Here is a 19,864-nt window from a genome sequence, read left to right as displayed (position 1 = left end):
CGGCGGACCGGGTTCAACCGGATGAAGGAGGTGCTGCATGCCAAGCAGGTCAGATTTGGAATGCTGCAGTCTGCGCGCCTGTGGGTGACATACAAGGACCGGCACCACTACTTCAAGTCCCCGGAGGAGGCGTGGGCCTTTGTACAGGCGAAAAAGCTGGACTCGAACTAGGGTCTGGGGAAACACTATGGCCGTTGCTGTTTTCGCTGTTGCTGTTCTTCAACTTTGACATGTGTGTTTTGTATGCTGGTTTTCTTTTTGCTCTGTTTCCGGGTGGGTCTATCTTTTGGGTGTGGAGGTGGGGAATGTTGGGGGTTTGTATTTTATATGTTCTCTTCTGTACGGGGCTGGGGGTTGGGGTGAAACTGGATTTTGGGGAGCTGCGTCAGAAGGGTGGGGTGTGGCAGTGTGAAAGCGCGGGCTTTCCTCTGGTTTCCCGCGCCACGGGCCAGGGGGGCGGAGCTGGCGGTAGGGGCGTGGCCTCTACTGGTTTTCTTTCCCGCGCTGAAGCGGTGCCAAGGAGGTGTGGCAAGAGGAGGATGACCCCATGCCGGGAGGGGATGGGTTTTGGCGGGAGCTGCCGGGGTCAGCAGAAGTCAGCTGACTCACGGAAGTACCATGGAGGGTGCGTCGCGGCTAGGAGGGGTCCTAGCCTTGGTGGGGGGGGGGGGGGGGGGGGGGGGATACCGGGTTGCTGCTGGAATGGCCAGGAAGGAGCTGGTGTGGGCCGGGGGTTGAGGAGAGGCGTTATCGCCATGGGGAACGGGTCGGGCGGGGCGAGCTGGCCTGGGGCGAGCAGTCGATAAGCTATGGCTAGTCGGCGGGGGAGGGGGGCGGGGGGGGGGGGGGGGGGGGGGGGGGTTGCCCTCTGATCCGGCTGATTACCTGGAATGTGAGGGGGCTGAATGGGCCGGTTAAGCGAACCAGGGTATTTTCTCAGCTGAAGGGGTTGAAGGCGGACGTGGTTATGCTCCAGGAGACCCACTTGAAGGTGGTGGACCAGGTTCGTCTGAGGAAGGGGTGGGTGGGGCAGGTTTTTCACTGAGGATTGGACGCGAAGAACCGGGGGGGGTGGCGATTCTGGTGGGGAAGAGGGTGGCGCTCGAGGCGGCTGAAGTAGTGTCGGACAAGGAGGGCAGATATATTATGGTGAAGGGTAGGCTGCAGGGAGAGAAGGTGGTGCTGGTTAATGTATATGCCCCGAATTGGGATGATGCTGGCTTCATGAGGCACTTGTTGGGCCGCATTCCGGACCTGGAGGCAGGGGGCCTGATTATGGGGGGAGACTTTAACACAGTGCTGGATCCCCCACTGGACCGGTCCAGTTCAAGGACGGGTAGGAGACCGGTTGCGGCCAAGGTGCTGAGGGGATTCATGGACCAGATGGGAGGGGTGGATCCCTGGAGGTTTGGGAGACCGAGAGCGCGGGAGTATTCCTTTTTCTCCCATGTCCATAGGGTTTATTCCCGAATAGATTTTTTTGTCCTGAGCAGGGGATTGATCCCGAGGGTGCAGGATGCCGAGTATTCTGCCATAGCGATTTCAGACCATGCTCCGCACTGGGTTGATCTGGAGATGGGGGAGGCGCGGGACCAGCACCCGCTCTGGCGCCTGGATGTGGGGATGCTGGCTGATGAGGAGGTGTGTAGAAGGGTCCGGAGAAGATCTTGATACCAATGACACGGGGGAGGTCCAGGTGGGGATGGTCTGGGAGGCTCTGAAAGCAGTGATCCGGGGGGAGCTGATCTCCATCCGGGCCCATAGGGAAAGGAGGGAGAGGAAGGAGAGGAAGAGACTGGTGGGGGAGTTCCTGGATGTGGACAGGAGATACGCGGTGGCACCGGAGGAGGGGTTGCTGGGGGAACGGTGCAGTTTGCAGGCCAAATTTGACTTGTTGACCACCAGAAAGGCGGCGACACAGTGGAGGAGGGCGCAGGGCGCAGTATATGAGTATGGGGAGAAGGCGAGCAGGATGTTGGCGCATCAGCTCCGTAGGCGAGATGCGGCTAGGGAAATTGGTGGAGTGACGGATGGGGGTGGGAATGCAGTGCAGAAGGGGACAGAAATAAATGGGGTCTTTAGGGATTTCTATGAGGAACTGTACCGGTCGGAACCTCCGATGGGGAGAGGGGGGATGGAGAGCTTCATGAACAGGCTGTTTCCCAAGGGTTCAAGAGGAGCTGGTAGAGGGGCTGGGGGCGCCGATAGAGTTGGAGGAGCTAGTCAGGGGGATTGGGCAAATGCAGTCGGGTAAGGCCCCGGGGCCGGACGGGTTCCCAGTGGAATTTTATAAAAAGTATGCGGATCTGGTGGGCCCCCTGTTGGTGCGAGCCTTCAATGAGGCGTGGGGGGGGGGGCTTTGCCCCCGACAATGTCGCGGGCACTGATCTCTCTGAACCTAAACTGGGATAAGGACCCCTTGCAGTGTGGATCATACAGGCCTATCTCGCTCCTCAATGTTGACGCTAAGTTGCTGGCGAAGATCCTGGCCACCAGGATAGAGGACTGTGTGCCAGGGGTGATACACGAGGATCAGACAGGATTTGTCAAGGGACGGCAGCTCAACACGAATGTGCGGAGACTGCTAAATGTTATCATGATGCCGGCAGTGGAGGGGGAGGCGGAGATAGTGGTGGCACAGGACGCAGAGAAAGCATTTGATAGAGTTGAGTGGGGGTACCTGTGGGAGGTGCTGGAGCGGTTTGGATTTGGGGAGGGATTCATCAAATGGGTGAGGCTGCTCTACGCGGCTCCGATGGCGAGTATAGTTACAAATGGAAGGAGATTGGAGTGCTTTAGGCTCTACCGTGGGACCAGGCAGGGGTGCCCCCTGTCCCCCTTGCTCTTTGCACTGGCAATTGAACCTCTGGCTATGGCGTTGAGGGAGTCAGGGAGATGGAGGGGTCTGGTGCGGGGTGAGGAGGAACATCGGGTATCGCTGTATGCGGACGACCTGCTGTTGTATGTGGCGGATCCAGAAGGGGGAATGCCGGGGGTGATGGAGCTGTTAGCGGAATTTGGGGGCTTCTCGGGCTATAAGTTAAATTTAGGCAAGAGCGAGGTATTTGTAGTACACCCGGGAGATCAGGAGGAGGGTCGCAAAGGTCGGCCTGGTTGGGTCCCGAAGGTCGGCCGGTGTGGGTCGCGCAGGTTGGCCGGTTGGTAAAAATGGGTCCCCGGAACAAAAATTTGAAAAACACTGTAATAGGGTACAGACCTTGCCTTCAAACATGTTGCTTGGCTTCCAGATTTTATTTTCAGTTTAACTGTAATAATCTCCATGCTCCCTAATCCACCATTGAACACAGCAGTGCGCTTCTTTGGACAGCACAGTAGCACAGTGGTTAGCACTGTCGCTTCACAGCGCCAGGGACCCGGTTTCGATTCCCGGCCTGGGTTACTGTCTGTGTGGAGTCTGCACGTTCTCCCCGTGTCTGCGTGGGTTTCCTCTGGGTGCTCCGGTTTTCTCCCACAAGTCCCGAAAGACGTGCTGTTAAGTGAATTGAACATTCTGAATTCTCCCTCAGTTTACCCGAACAGGCGCCGGAGCGTGGCGACCAGGGGATTTTCATAGTAACTTCATTGCAGTGTTAATGTAAGCCTACTTGTGACACTAATAATGCAAGGCCGGATTTGCCATTGGTTATCATGTTGACTTCGGCCCAGTTCAGGTGAATCTTCTCCAGCCATGCTCAACCCATTAACACGAGATACTTTCTCTTTACTGCATGAAGAGACAAATCTGCTGTTTGCGCAGAAAGTTGCACAGCTACTTCAATTCAGCCCCTCAGTGGAACCCCTTTTCCTGTGCATGTCTTCAGCACTATCCTTGACGGCCTTAACGGAATATGTTTAAGTTTCTCCTTATAGACAATCTCTGGCACCAACAAAACTGCTGCCCCAGTGCCAACTTCCACCCTTACTGGTTGTCCATCCAGCAATGAAGTGACCTAGTATTGGTGTGTAGTACCTGCAATGGTTAGCTCACTCAGTGATAATTCCTTCTCTGACTGTGAGTCACTTTTATTTCCTTGACCCTTTTGTACAGCATGGATATTCCTCCTTTTATTTTGTTGCATGCTGCCTTGGTTTATTCTTACTTCGAGCTTGCATTTTCTTCCTGTCCTGCAGGCATGCTCTGTGTTCTTTATTTCAACAGTTTTGATGGACCATGCCTTTACATCAACATTCAACAGCAGAATGCCCTGACTTTGCACATCGGTAACATGTACGAATCTCGAGAATCTTAGGTGTCAATTCAGAAGCCGTTTTGTGTATTCAAGTACATAAACTCAGTTGCTGAGATTCCTTTGTAGCCAAATCCATTAAAATAGTGATTTCCATAGCCTTCTGGAGAGTAAAATTACTCTCAATGAGCAAACATTTCTGTATCGCTTTGGTGCGTAGACCACAAACCAATCTGCCCCAAATAGTGTCAGTCAGCATATCTCCAATCTCACGATATTCTGCAAGTATTTTAAGCACAGCCACAAATTGCGCAATTGACTCCCCCTTTCCACAATATGGTGGAATTTAAAATACAGATGGAGGGTGAGAAGGTAAAATCAAACACTAGTGTTTCGTGCTTAAACAAAGGAGATTACAATGGGATGAGAGAAGAGCTGGCTAAGGTAGACTGGGAGCAAAGACTTTATGGTGAAACAGTTGAGGAACAGTGGAGAACCTGCCATGCGATTTTTCGCCATGCTCAGCAAAGGTTTATACCCACAAAGGGGGCGGCATGCGTTGCAGTGGTTAGCACTGGGACTGCGGCGCTAGGACCCGAGTTTGAATCCCGGCCCTGAGTCACTGTCCGTGTGGAGTTTGCACATTCTCCCCATGTCTGCGTGGGTTTCACCCCTACAACGCAAAGATGCGCAGGTTAGGTGGATTGGCCACGCTAAATTGCCCCTTAATTGAAAATAAAATGATTGGGTATTCTAAATTTATTTTTAAAAAATTTATACCAAGAAAAAGGAAGGACGGTAGAAAGAAGGAAAATCGACCGTGGATATCTAAGGAAAAAAGGGAGAGTATCAAATTGAAGGAAAACGCATACAGAGTGGCAAAGATTAGTGGGAGACGAGAGGATTGGGAAATCTTTTGGGGGCAACAGAAAACTACTAAAAAGATATAAAGAAGAATAAGATAGATTATGATATTAAACTTGCTTAGAATATAAAAACAGATAGTAAAAGTTTCTACAAATATATAAAACAAAAAAGAGTGGCTAAGGTAAATATTGTCCTTTAGAGGATCAGGAGGGAGATATAATAATGGGAGATGAGGAAACAGCTGAGGAACTGAACAGGTTTTTTGGGTTGGTCTTCACAGTGGAAGACACAAATAACATGCCAGTGACTGATGGAAATGAGGCTATGACAGGTGAGGACCTTGAGATGATTGTTATCACGAAGGAGGTAGTGATGGGTAAGGTAATGGGGCTAAAGTTAGACAAGTCTCCTGGCCCTGATGGAATGCATCCCAGGGTACTAAAAGAGATGGCTAGGGAAATTGAAAATGCACTAGTGATGATTTACCAAAATTCACTAGACTCTGGGATGGTCCCAGCGGATTGGAAATTAGCAAACGTGACACCACTGTTTAAAAAAGGAGGTCGGCAGAGAGCAGGTAATTATAGGCCAGTGAGCTTAACTTCGGTAGTAGGGAAGATAATGGAATCTATCATTAAGGAAGAAAGAGCGAGGCATCTGGATGGAAATTGTCCCATTAGACAGACGCAGCATGGGTTCATAGAGGGCAGGTCGGCCCTAACTAATTTAGTGGAATGTTTTGAGGACATTACCAGTTCGGGAGACAACGGGGAGCCAGTGGATGTGGTATATCTGAATTTCCAGAAAGCTTTTGACAAGGTGCCACACAAAAGGTTGCTGCATAAGATAATGATGCATGGCATTAAGGGTAAAGTAGTAGCATGGATAGAGGATTGGTTAAATAATAGAAAGCAAAGAATGGGGATTAATGGGTGTTTCTCTGGTTGGCAATCAGTAGCTAGTGGTGTCCCTCAGGGATCAGTGTTGGGCCCACAATTGTTGACAATTTACATAGATGATTTAGAGTTGGGGACCAAGGGCAATGTGTCCAAGTTTGCAGACGACACTAAGTTGAGTGGTAAAGCAAAAAGTGCAGAGGATACTGGAAGTCTGCAGAGGGATTTGGATAGTTTAAGTGAATGGGCTAGGGTCTGGCAGATAGAATACAATGTTGACAAATGTGAGGTTATCCATTTTGGTAGGAATAACAGCAAACGGGATTATTATTTAAATGATAAAATAATAAAACATGCTGCTGTGCAGAGAGACCTGGGTGTGCTAGTGCATGAGTAGCAAAAAGGTGGTTTACAGGTGCAACAGGTGATTAAGAAGGTGAATGGAGTTTTGTTCTTCATTGCTAACGGATAGAGTTTAAGAGTAGGGAGGTTATGCTGCAACTGTATAAGGTGTTAGTGAGGCCACACCTGGAGTATTGTGTTCAGTTTTGGTCTCCTTACTTGAGAAAGGACATACTGGCACTGGAGGGTGTGCAGAGGAGATTCACTAGGCTAATCCCAGAGTTGAGGGGGCTGGATTACGAGGAGAGGTTGAATAGACTGAGACTGTACTCGTTGGAATTTAGAAGGATGTGGTGGGATCTTAGAGAAAAATATAAAATTATGCAGGGAATAGATAGGATAGATGCGGGGAGGTTGTTTCCACTGGCGGGTGAAAGCAGAACTAGGGGACATAGCCTCAAAATAAGGGGAAGTAGATTTGGGACTTGGTTCAGGAGGAACTTCTTCACCCAAAGGGTTAATCTATGGAATTCCCTGCCCAGTGAAGCAGTTCAGGCTCCTTCATTAAATGTTTTCAAGATAAAGATAGATAGTTTTTTGAAGAATAAAGGAATAAACGTTTATGGTGTTCGGGCGGGAAAGTGAAGCCAAGTCCACAAAAGATCAGCCATGATCTCATTGAATGGCGGAGCAGGCTCGAAGGGCCAGATGGCCTACTCCTGCTCTTGGTTCTTATGTTCTTCTTTTTTTCTTTCATGGAATCTAAAGCGCTCTGCAATCACAAAGGGTTTCAATGAAAAATGTGCTTGCTAAATATGTACAATTTGCTTGTACGTCTTAATGTCTGGCTTCTCGGGCTGTACTAAACTACGGAAGAGATTAAATGTTTTTCCTCCTCATCATGCTCAGGAAAGTGGGCACCATAATATCTTCAGCTATTTTGTTTGCCTGCACAAAATAGTCAAAATGCTCAGTATAGGAACTCCACATTTTCATCAAAGGCTCCCATGATGCCGAGATCTCCTGCCATTTTTCTACAATTAGAGATTTTCTGTGTGCACACTTTGCAACTGCATTTTCAGCAGCTACCTTGATATTCTCACACACAAGGCAACAACCTGAGCTTCAGCCTCGTATTTATCACAGACAGCTGTAAAATTTGTTCTACAGGCAGATTGTCGTTACTCATCTCCGTAGCACGTCATGCCGGTTGATAGGTTTTCCTTGCGAACGTTTTTTTCCAACTTTTCTCAGTAAATTTCTTCTTCACGGGTGGCTAGTTAGTGAACGTTCGTAGACCTTGTCGCAGTTTTTATGTTGTGTTTTGGAGGTGTGTTACTAGGGAGCACAGAGATTTAAAACAACAGAGCTTTATTTATAATGTGTTATTTCTTACATAGCTGTTCTCTCTCTGTATCCTGTGCAAGGACTTATAATGCCACTTCCAATGAATACATTAATAATAATAATAATAATAATAATAATAGCTTATTGTCACAAGTAGGCTTCAATGAGGTTACTGTGAAAAGCCCCTCGTCGCCACATTCCAGCGCCTGTTTGGGGAGGCTGATACGGGAATTGAACCCGCGCTGTTGGCCTTGTTCTGCATCACAAGCCCATTGTTCTAAACCAGCCCCTGATATAACAGAGCTTCACTAGAGCTAATAAGAATTGATGCAAATACATAACAGGAATGAGCTGGGAAATATCTGAGAACCTCAAACTGTACGGAGTGGAGAGATTAGGAAATTGGGGCATCTTGTCAAGGGATATAATGTTCAATGGGATATAGGCAGGAAATATAGAACATCGTTGTAAATTAAACCAGAAAGAAAGGAGATAAAATAAAAACAGAAAATGCTGGAAATACTCAGCAGATCAGGCAGCATCCATGGAGAGAAAACACATTTCAGATGGTCAGGAACCAAGCTTGACCTGCTGACTGTTTCCATCATGTTACGTTTTCAGATCAGATTTCAGGCACTTGCAATGTTTTGCATTCGTAAGACAAACATAAGAGAACCATGTTCCCAGGGCTTAGTATTTACTCAGTCAGCGGCTGAGACTTATAGCCAAGAAGATCCCAGGGTCAGTTTTTCCATGAGGGTGCTGGGTGGGTGACGGTATTGATTTTACAATTGACCTTGATAACCCTTAGTTCAAGGAGCAGAAACCCAGCGAGCATCCTACTTCTGATCACTATCCAGTGACCTCCACTAGAAACGAGCAAGTAAGGGTGCTGGGTGAGGTCAGATTAAAGGGTTGATTGTCGCAACTTCCATGGTTGATCAGCTTGCGAATACTCAGTCAAGGTTCACACATGAAGAAAAGTCACTTGCAGGAAGTAGTTTAGCAATTCCGAATGACTAATAATTAGGAGATGAAGAATTCAGTAGGATTTGTAAATACCTTTCGGAAGGTAGGATCTGTGGCATTCGTTTGTGCTATAAATAGATTCAAAGAGAACAGGGACAAAACTGCACACTGTGAATAGAGATTTAAAGAGGGAAGAATTATTTATTAAATTGGAATAAAAACCAGGAGATTCTTTTAATCACAGACAGTTAAGCACAAGAATTCCTTTAAAAATCTCAGAACTGATGAAACTGTGTGAGAGAAAAATACCACCGTGTCGTGATTATTTAAAAAAAAGCAATCTGTTCTCTTGACTGGGGTTCATAATAATCCATTGTAAAAGGAAGCCTTTGAATGGTTTAGCCCTGACTAAGTACATCTCCTTTTTCTTTTGCAGACCAGCGATCTGGTACCTGCTTCTCCAGTCTGCTGAGTGGTCGGTGTGCGGGAGACCTCCACGGACATTATACTAAGATGCAGTGCTGCTGTGACTCTGGCCGTTGCTGGTCGGCAGGACGCACTCCAGAAATGTGTCCTGTCAGGGGGTCTGGTAAGTGAACCTTGCACAAGCAGCTCGGCAAGTACACAAGGCTACACTGAGCACCAGAGCAAAGCAAAGGTCATGCTTTGACCTTTCCAAAGGACATGCCTTTGTGATTGGCATAAAAGTGAGGCAGGATGCTAAACACTGTTGACACTCTGCTGGTTACTGAATATATTTAATTCATTTTTCTTTGCACTGGCTCATGTATGGAGAGCAAAATTGGCTCACGGGTCTTGGAAAGTCTTCGGGGTGGGCAACATCCTGATTGGCACAAACTTCTGTTTCACTCAAAAAACAAATAACTATTATCAAGCAAAACATGCAGACTGAATCAAACAGTCAAACAGTTAATCTGAATGAATTGTTTTTGTGTGAAAGAAACCAGTACCGACCATCCTGACGCTACCCATCCTCTGTGTTAGGGTGGGTAGCGTTAGGATGATTGGCTGTTTCTGCACAAATGTTAATTTGGCATCTAGGGGCAGCACGGTGGCGCAGTGGTTAGCATAGCTGCCTCACGGCGCCGAGGCCCCAGGTTCGATCCCGGCTCAAGGTCACTGTCCGTGCAGAGTTTGCACATTCTCCCCGTGTTTGCGTGGGTTTTGCCCCCACAACCCAAAAATGTGCAGGATAGGTTGATTGGCCACAATAAATTGCCCCTTAAACGGGAGCCGTGCTTAGGGGAGCACGGTAGCATGGTGGTTAGCATAAATGCTTCACAGCTCCAGGGTCCCAGGTTCGATTCCCGGCTGGGTCACTGACTGTGCGGAGTCTGCACGTCCTCCCCGTGTGTGCGTGGGTTTCCTCTGGGTGCTCCGGTTTCCTCCCACAGTCCAAAGATGTGCGGGTTAGGTGGATTGGCCATGCTAAATTGACCGTAGTGTCCTAAAAAAAAGTAAGGTTAAGGGGGGGGTTGTTGGGTTACGGGTATAGGGTGGATACGTGGGTTTGAGTAGAGTGATCATTGCTCGGCACCATTGAGGGCCGAAGGGCCTGTTCTGTGCTGTACTGTTCTAAGTTCTAAGTTCTAAATGGAAAAAATGAATTGGGTACTCTAAATATATTTATTAAAAATTGGGCATCTAAGGGTGGCACGGTGGAGCTGTGGTTAGCACTGCTGCCTCATGGCGCGAGGACCCAGGTTTGATCCCGGCCCTGGGTCACTGCCCTTGTGGAGTTTGCACATTCTCCCCGTGTCTGCATGGGTCTCGCCCTCACAACCCAAAAGATGTGCAGGGCAGGTAAATTGGCCATGCTAAATTGCACCTTAATTGGAAAGAAAAGAATTGGGTACTCTAAATTTATTATTTTAAAACATTGAGCATCTAAACCTTCAGTATGGTGGGCAGGAAGTCCATGTCATCTTTTTGAGGAAATGGATAGATTTAGTAAAAGTCAGCCTTGCTAGTCAAATGCTCATACACCAGTGAAGCTTACACACCCTAAGGACCTGAAACAGCAGAACTCTCCAGCAAGACGTTGGTTGTTCACTGTTAGAAGGACAGATATTATGTCAGAGCAGGTTAAGTGCAACCTCTGGGAAGATAGGGAAAGACAGGTAGTCTTTAGCTAGGAGATAACGAGCTATGCTCCGGGTGAAAGGTTTAATGTAAACCTATATGTAGACAAGATTAGAATTCAAACAAAGTTCTGTGTACGTGACTAACAATGTATAAATATAGTGGAAATCTGTAACTTGGCAGAGTGCTGTATTAGCGGAGAGTGCTGTTTCAGGGATCTGACTGAGATAGTGCTCTCCCTGCATACTTGAATCTTGAATAAATAATCTTGACCTGTACCTAAGTCTCTGGTGGTTAGTTTGTAGAACAACAACTTCTTGAATTTAAAGTGCATCATCCACCAGATTGGTATTGTCAAAATAAGAAGGTGTCTAAACCCTGCACCTGAAGTGGGTGCTCGGCCTTTTTTTATATGTAAAAATGGGACCTAACGCATGTTTGACACCCATTATGGAAAAGTAGGTTGCCCTGAATGTGGCCATTATTGGACTTTGAAATATCTTCACTAACAAGCTCTCTGGGGCTTTCCAGCAGATATCTGCTACCAGCTGGTCTCATTTACTTGAGGCCTGAGACCCAATATTTATAAACATGACACCAGAACCGGGAGATTATGCGCATCAGAAAATATTGAACAGACTAGGGGTGGGATCTTCCCGTCTTTCTCGCCAATGGATCTTCCAGTCCTGCCAAAGGCAACCTCTCACGACAGGTTCCTTGGCAACGGGAAGGGCAAACCATGCAATAATGCCGTAGGTGGGACTGGAAGATCCCAACAGCGGCCAGTGGCAAGCTGCCTTTGTCATGGGAAAACATGCCACGGGAGGGGGGGATGAAAATTCTGGCCTCGGGCTCTAGGTCAGGCTGAGGGGTGATCTAGTAGAGCTTTTAAGATAGGAAGAGATTCAGTAGGGTAGATAGAAAGACGTTGCTTCCACTTGTGGGAGTACCTAAAAGTAGGGATCCTGTAAAATAGCCATGAATAGTTCCAATTGAGAATTCAGGAGAAACGTCTTTACTCAGAATGTGGAACTTGCTGGTAGTAGTCTGAGAAACGATTGTTGTAAAATGCCATCTGGTTCACTAAGGCCCTTTTGGGGGATAAAATCTGTCATCCTTACCTGGTCTGGCCTGCATGTAACTCCAGATCCACAACAATGTGGTTGACTCTTAAATTCCCTTAGGGATGGGCAATAAATGGTGGCCCAGCCAGTGACCCCCACATCCCATGAACAAATTTTTAAAAAGGAAAGGAAATGAGAAGGGGGGTCATCCAATTGCCTCATTTAAGTATTACAGCCCCACTTGCAGGCCAGCCTTCTGTCAAAGGTAAAACCAGAACGTGTGACCACCTGAATGTGACTGGTCCTGGTCCACATTCCTGGGGGGGGGGGGGGGGGTTTGACTTCTGTTTGGGGTGGAAACCCGTTGGGCTTGGGGGAGATAGTATCGATTTTACATCTGGTTCGGATGGATTGTGTTGTGTTGGGGTTATTTCTATAATATTGTAAAATTTTCTTTGAATAAAAATATTTTTTAAAAAATGCAATTTTATAAACTCACACAATGCTCTCAATAATGTGCTTTTCAGATGAATATCGCAGACTTTGCATTGAGGGTCTTCCCTTTGGACCGGGTTACCCAGGCATAGGATATCCAGGATTTTCTGGTGGAATTGGACACAATGGGCTTGGCCCAGGTGGAATCGGCCCTGGTGGAGTGGGGCCTGGTGGAATCGGCCCTGCTGGCGTCGGGCCTGGTGGACTTGGGCCTAATGGGGTCGGGCCTAGTGGGATCGGACCAGGTGGGATTGGAACAGGTTTCTCAGGCCTACCTGGAACCGGACCCGGCATTGGTAAGTATTAAACTGATGAAAACACAAAGATCACATGAGATAAACTCAAAGAAATAAGTGTTAATTCATTCTCCCATGTATAGTTCACGCTATTGACATGATTTTTAGTAGATGGAGGTTTGCTTTCCTCTGAAATAGGTTTGTGTCTCCAGTGATTCAGAACGATTAGGTAGGCCCTGGTTTTGCAAGATGCAAAAAACAGGGGGCGGGATTCTCTCACTCGGGGCTGGGCCGGAGAATCGCCGGGACGGGCGCAAATCGCGTCACGCTGCCCTGACGCCAGTCCGCCGATTCTCCGGAGAGCGGAGAATCGGCCATTGGCGGAGGTACGGTCAGCACGGCGCCGGTGGGGGGCCGCTCTACGCAGCCCCTCCCTGCGATTCTCCGCCCAGGTTGGTCTGAGCGGCCACGCAAAAAAAAGGAGAGTATCACCGACGCCATTCATACCTCCTCTTACCTGGCAGGACCTCGGCGTGGATGCATCCGGGGGCGGCCTGGTGCGGGAGGGGTGTCCGACCCCACGGGGGGGCCACCTCTCGGGCTGGGAGCCTCTTTTGTTCCACGCCGGCCCCTGTAGCCCTACGCCATGTTGCGTCGGGGCTGGCGCGGAGAAGGAAGCCACTGCGCATGTGTGCATTGGCGCCGGTCCCATTGCGCATGCGCAGACCCGCGACGCCTATTTGACACCGGGGATCGGCAGCTGGAGCGGCGTGGGTCGCTCCAGTGCTGTGTTGGCCCACTGTAGGGGTCAGAATCGCTGCTCCTGAGGCCATGGTGACGTCGTCGAGAAACGCGACGGTGTATACAATGGCGTCAACACTTAGCCTCAGGATCAGAGAATCCTGCCCAGTGTTTTCCACTGTGAAGGTTTGAAAAATAAAATAGAAATATAGTTTGCCTGGTAGTAGTAAGCAAGGAAATGCAAAGCTATGATGGAGAGAACAAGAGGCGGTTCATGGGATGTGGGCTGGCAGGGCCAGAATGTTCTGCCTATCTCAGATTCTCTTGAGGACGTGACGATGAGCTGCTATCTTGAACAATTGCAATCTGTTAGGGAAGGAGTTCCAGAATATTCACCCAGGTGGATTTTAAAAATCTGTAAATTGTACCAGCAAAGGAAAACCACATGGGACATAGATTCCAAGCTTCAGGTCTGTGGAAAGGATGACTAGATTGGGTTTTTATAATACAGGAAACAGTAAATATTTCCATAATTACCAAGTCACTAAAAAGCGTTGAACCTGTTGGACAGAAATGTGAAGCTGTACCCTTGATTTTTTAATTAACCCTTTTCCAGGTACAGCCACATTGAATCAGACCATCGATGTTTGTAAACACTTCACCAACCTGTGTCTGAATGGACGTTGTATTCCAACACCATCAAGTTACCGCTGTGAATGTAACATGGGTTTCAAGCAGGATGTGCGACGAGAGTGTATTGGTGAGTACTAACTCCAGCTGCTTAGGCCACACCACGGTGGGAGTGGGGATATTTCCCATCTATTTCATTCAATTTATTTCTATGTCTCGCACCATATCACAGGCTCTCACTGCAGTGCAGTTTCCCGAGCACCGACTTGCTGAAGTACAGTATCCTGGACCTGACACTGGCTGGGCCATAGTTTCCCATATGCTGACTCACATTGGGGTACAGTTCTCCAGATGCTGACTCACATTGGGGTACAGTTCTCCAGATGCTGACTCACATTGGGGTACAGTTCCCCAGATGCTGACTCACATTGGGGTACAGCTCCCCAGATGCTGACTCACATTGGGGTACAGCTCCCCAGATGCTGACTCACATTGGGGTACAGTTCCCCAGATGCTGACTCACATTGGGGTACAGTTCCCCAGATGCTGACTCACATTGGGGTACAGTTCCCCAGATACTTGCTCACATTCGATACAGTTCACTCTGATTCTCTTTGAGCTTTAATCCTCAGATCCATAGAATGCAGAGTCCCTACAGTGCAGAAGAAGGCCATCGAGCCTGCACTGACCTTCTGGACAGTACCCCACCCAGGCCCACTCCCCAGCCCTATCCCCGTAACTCCACAAGACAGTCACCCAAGGTCAAAATCAAACCCATGTCCATGGCACTATGAGGCAACAGTGCCACCTACTGTGCCACCCAATCAAAGCATAGGTCCAGTTACTCCTTTAAATTGTCAGGAGCCTTACTGGCAATCAGATAGACAGCTCCCCTTCCCACCACTGGTTTTGGTTCACCAATTACCAAGATAGGTGCTGACTCTTGCTGAGGTGCAGTTCCCTGGGCTCTGATTTTTGCCAGGGTTACAATATCTTGGGTAAAGATTCTGGCTATGGTACAGTATTCAGGTTGCTGTGGTCAGTGCCCTGGGTGCTGACTCATTTGGGGTACAATATCCAGGGTGCTGACTCTTGCTAAGTTTACAGTTTATTGGGTGCTACTCTCACTGCAGTGCAGTCTCATGGCACCATGTGAGTTGATACATGCAGTGGCAGCAAGCTACTCGCTCATTGGGGCTGTCAGAGCCAAACCTGATCCTGTCCTTACCCAATCTTTCAACAGGTTAGCGGATAGTCAGGTGCAGGTATTATGGTCAGGTGATCTGCCTGAGGGCAGGCCTCCTGCTTATTTTCTCCTGCCTTGTGATCTGCTTTCCTCTTTAGTTGCAGATCTGAGGCTCCCATTTTCAATTTCAGTGAATAATGTACAATATGAGTAGGGAAGAGAATGCACGTATGGTTTCCCAGTACCATGGTTTTAGTGATTACCACCGTTGCTTCACAGCGCCAGGGACCCAGGTTCGATTCCCGGCTTGGGTCACTGTCTGCACATTCTCCCCGTGTCTGCGCGGGTTTCCTCGGGGTGCTCTGGTTTCCTCCCTCAAGTCCCGAAAGGCATGCTATTAGGTGAATTGGACTTTCTAAATTTGCCCTCTGTGTACCCGAACAGGCGCCGGGATGTGGGGACTAGGGTATTTTCACAGCAACTTCAATGCAGTGTTAATGCAAGCCTACTTGTGACAATAAAGATTATTGTAAAAAAAACAAATCTGCTTCCCAAAGGAAACTTCGCCTGTCAGCAAGTTTGCCCCTCACGGTTCCACCATCACCACTGAAAATCTGATGCTTCTGCTGTGGGCCTTGGCTTGTAACCCTGAGCAGAGAATCCTTATTTGGGGCGAGGGTGACTTATAAAAGGACATGGATAAACACTCCATGATATCTCCAATGGCCCTGCCACCCTTCAACAATGGCTACACTTCAAAAGTACTTAATTGGCTGTAAAGTCTATGGGATATCCTGATTTGTGGAACCGATTGGACTTTCTTTAAACATAGCACAACTCGAACCTGGATTGAACATCCAGGGGACTTTGGTGGTCTGCACACCTCATTAGGTGGGAGAGGCCAGATGACAGCAATATCCTTCCAACCACAGTTTTTGTTTTGGAGAGTGGGAAGGAAGGAATTGTGCTTCTTATGGAGAAATGAGCAACTGATTATTCCTGATTTTCCAATTCTATTGGGAATGGACGAGGACCGAGCACGCCCACTTACAGTGAGCAGATGGTCTTGCAGTGGTTAATGTCACTGGACTAATGATCCAGAGGCCTAGGTTATTGCTGTCGATACATAGGTTCAAATCTCGCCTCAGCAGTTGATGGAAATTGAATTCAATCAAAGCAATCGAAAATATAAAGTTAGGGCGGGAATTTCTGCCTCCTGCCGGCCCCCTCCCCAGAGCGTGTGTTGTGACAGTGGAAGCAGCGCCATTGTACGGCGGCGGGATCTTCCGCTGTCAGCAGGTTTTCCTGTTGTTCACAACCTTCACCCCCGGGGAACCTGTGGAGGAGGGGCGGGGTCGCTGTCAGTGGGCCCGGAGAATCCTGCCCGCGGAAACAGCTGGAAAAGTTTGGCTCAAGACTCAATAATTGTAACCATTTAACTTTCATCAATTGTCATCAAAACTCATCTGATTCACAAATGTCCTTTAGGGAAGGAAATCTGCCTCCCTTACCTGGCCTGGCCGACATGTGACTCCAAACCCACTGACAATGTGGTTAACTCTGAACTGCCTTCTGAAAAGGCCTAGTAAGCCACTCAGATCCAGGGCAATTAGGGAAGATTAAAAAATGCTGGTTCAACCAGCGACACCCACATCCCCTTTGAAAAAAGAAAAAAAACAGTCCAACACAGGCCAAGCAGACAGTGCAGAAATTAGTTCATTTATCAAGGATATCCTTTTTTTAAAATAATATTTTATTAAGGTATTTGAAAATTTTTATAACAGTAACATAAACAATGGCATCAACATGGAAAAATAAACATTTCCCCCCCAAGCCCAATCTTCACGAACCTCAACCATACAACAACATTCTTGAACTCCCGGATCTTCCGACACTCCAAACATCGCTACCTCCGGACTCAGCACCACCCATGTTTTGAGTACCGTGGACATTGCCTTAGCAAAATCCTGCCAAAACCCTCTAAGCTTCGGGCATGCCCAAAACATGTGGACATGATTTGTGGGCTTCCCGCGCACCTGGCACACCTATCCTCTACCCCGAAGAACCTGCTCATCCTAGCCACTGTCATGTGTGCCCGGTGGACTACCTTAAATTGTATCAGGCTACGCCTGGCACACGATGAGGAGGTATTAACCCTGCTTAGGGCATCCACCCATAGACCCGCCTCTATCTCTCCTCCTAGCTCGTCCTCCCACTTGCCCGTAAGCTCCTCCACCGGAATTTCTTCCGCCTCCGAAAGCTCCTGGTAAATATCCGATACATTCCCCCTCTCCCACCCAGGTACTGGAAACTACTCTATCCTGTATCCCCCGTGGCGGCAGCAGCGGAAAGGCCGGCATCTGTTTTCTCAGGAAGTCTCGCACCTGCAAATACCTAAAACCATTCCCTGTTGGCAATTTAAATTTATCCTCCAAGGCTTTCAAGCTGGGAAAGCTCCCATCTATAAATAGATCCCCCATCCTTCTAATTCCTGTCCTCTGCCAACCCCGGAACCCACCATCTAGCCTACCCGGTACAAACCTATGGTTATTATAAATCGTGGACAAATCGATGCTCCGTCCACTCTCTTATATCTCCTCCACTGCCCTCAGATTCTCAGAGCCGCCACTACCACCTGACTTCTGGAGTATCGGGCCGGCGGGGAACGGCAGAGGTGCCGTTACCAATGCTCCCAGACAGATGTCTCTACATGACGCTGCCTCCATCCGCTCCCATGCCAACCCCTCCCCTACTACCCACTTCCTAATCATGGCTATATTAGCCGCCCAGTAGTAATTGCAGAAGTTTGGCAGAGCCAACCCACCCTCCCCCTGACTGCACTCCAGCAACACTTTCTTCACTCATGGGGTTTTACTCGCCCACACAAAGCCCGCAATAACCTTATTCACCCGCTTGAAAAAGGCCTTAGGGATGAAGATGGGAGGCACTGAAAGACGAACAGAAATCTGGGGAGGACCATCATTTTCACGGTCTGTACCCTCCCCGCCAGTGATAGTGGGAGCATGTCCCATCTCTTAAAGTACCCTTCCATTTGTTCTACCAACCAGGATAGGTTTAACTTGTGTCGTACCTCCCATTTCTGGGCCACCTGGATTCCCAGATATCGAAAGCTCTTCCCTATCATTCTAAGTGGCAGCTCTCCCAGTCTCTTCTCTTGTCTGGATCGCAAACATCTCTCTTCCCCATGTTAAAGTTATACCCTGAAAAATTGCCAAATTCCCCCAAGATTCGCATTACTTCCCCCATCCCCTCCAACGGGTCTGAAATATACAAGAGCAGGTCATCTGCGCAGAGCGAGACCCGGTGCTCCAACAACCCCCCCCCCCCCCCCCCCCCCACCCCCCCAAACCAGCCCTTTCCAGTTCCTAGAGGCTCTTAACGCCATGGCCAATGGCTCTATGGGCAGAGCAAACAGTAACGGGGAGAGGGGGCACCCTTGCCTCGTCCCTCGGTGTAGTTCAAAATAACCCGACCTCAGCCGGTTCATACGCACACTCACTACTGGTGCTTGACAGAGCAACCGCACCCAGTCAATGAAGCCCTCATCAAACCCAAACCTTCCCAGCGCGTCCCACAGGTAATTCCACTCCACCCGATCAAAAGCCTTCTCCGCATCCATCGCTACCACTTCCTCCACCTCCTCTCCTTCTGAGGGCATCCTAATAACATTTAGAATTTTAAAACATTGGCCTTGAGTTGCCTGCCCTTAACAAATCCCGTCTGGTCTTCCCCTATCACCCCCGGGACATAGTCCTCGTCGGGGATGTCTTTGAACCAACCTCACCACAATATTCAGTCTGTCTGTTAAGTCTCCTCAAGTGACTCTTAATTTCTCTCTCCCTTTCTTATGCCTTGTTTATACTTTCTCCCCTGTGAGACCAGCCCCAGCCTGGTCAGGATGTGAAAATCTCTGCCTGGTTTGATCTAACTCAAATACTGGATGCGATTAAATTACCGGCCCCAGCGCACGTGCTAAATAGTTCGTCTCTTCAGAAAGGAGTGTTAATCAAAACCAGCCTGATTGGAATTTCCTGTTTCATAGTCAAGGGCTCAGCTGCAACCAAGAGATTGTATTTTTCACTGAACGAAAGGAACTCAGGGTTTGAGCAACATAGACATGTTCTGTAAATTCTACCAGACTTCCACTGATTTTAAATGGTATGTAATTATTACAATTGGTCACCCACTTTGCAACCCTGTGCACTGAGAAAGTTCCAGCCACTGAGTGCACCACATAGTCTGCAGGGCCCTCTAGAGGTTAAAGCTCAGGATTGAAAAGGACAGAATTAAAGGGCTAGTTCAAAGAGCTAGCACAAGCACAATGGGCCAAATGGCCACCTTTGTGGCTGTAAGATTCCTTGATGGTGCTCCAGGTAAAAATTAGTCTTTTCTCAAGGAGAGGATCGATAACCAAATTTTGTGAGTTTTGAGTATCCTGGAAGCGATATGTGCGGCCCTGAGGATTACAGAGAGAGCTGGTCAGTTGAAGGTTGAGATGGTAACCATTCCACCTCCTGCATTCTTACACAGTGCCTCTGTGGACCAACTGACAGAAGGTTGCCATTGAACTGATGATAAACAGTCCCCACTCACAAATGTGAGAGCAAAGAATAGCAGGAACAGAAGAGATTACACTGAATGACACTGGGTGTATATTCATGAATAAATTGTAACATAAGGGATGGGGCGCAAAAATGATGGAAAACAATGATTATGCAGGAAGTCACCCGGTTTGTTATAGTCAAAAGAAATATGAAGTAGATTCATACCAAATGTTCAG

At 48.3% G+C, this 19,864-nt stretch overlaps 1 protein-coding gene across 1 annotated transcript in view; it reads left to right on the top strand.

Moving 5' to 3' along the window:
• fbn2b (fibrillin 2b) overlaps positions 1-19,864 on the top strand; it is a 310,225-nt gene that overhangs the window by 108,362 nt on the left and 181,999 nt on the right. The window contains exons 9-11 of the mRNA XM_038776744.1: positions 9,045-9,197; positions 12,303-12,566; positions 13,864-14,007. Coding sequence (XP_038632672.1) covers positions 9,045-9,197; positions 12,303-12,566; positions 13,864-14,007 — 561 coding nt within the window. The remainder of the gene's footprint in view (positions 1-9,044; positions 9,198-12,302; positions 12,567-13,863; positions 14,008-19,864) is intronic.

The sequence above is a fragment of the Scyliorhinus canicula genome, chromosome 18 (genome assembly GCF_902713615.1).
Source record: "Scyliorhinus canicula chromosome 18, sScyCan1.1, whole genome shotgun sequence".
NCBI classification, from domain to species: domain Eukaryota; kingdom Metazoa; phylum Chordata; class Chondrichthyes; order Carcharhiniformes; family Scyliorhinidae; genus Scyliorhinus; species Scyliorhinus canicula.
The sequence above is the reverse complement of the archived record's forward strand: the minus strand, read 5'-3'. Positions and strand labels throughout refer to the sequence as shown.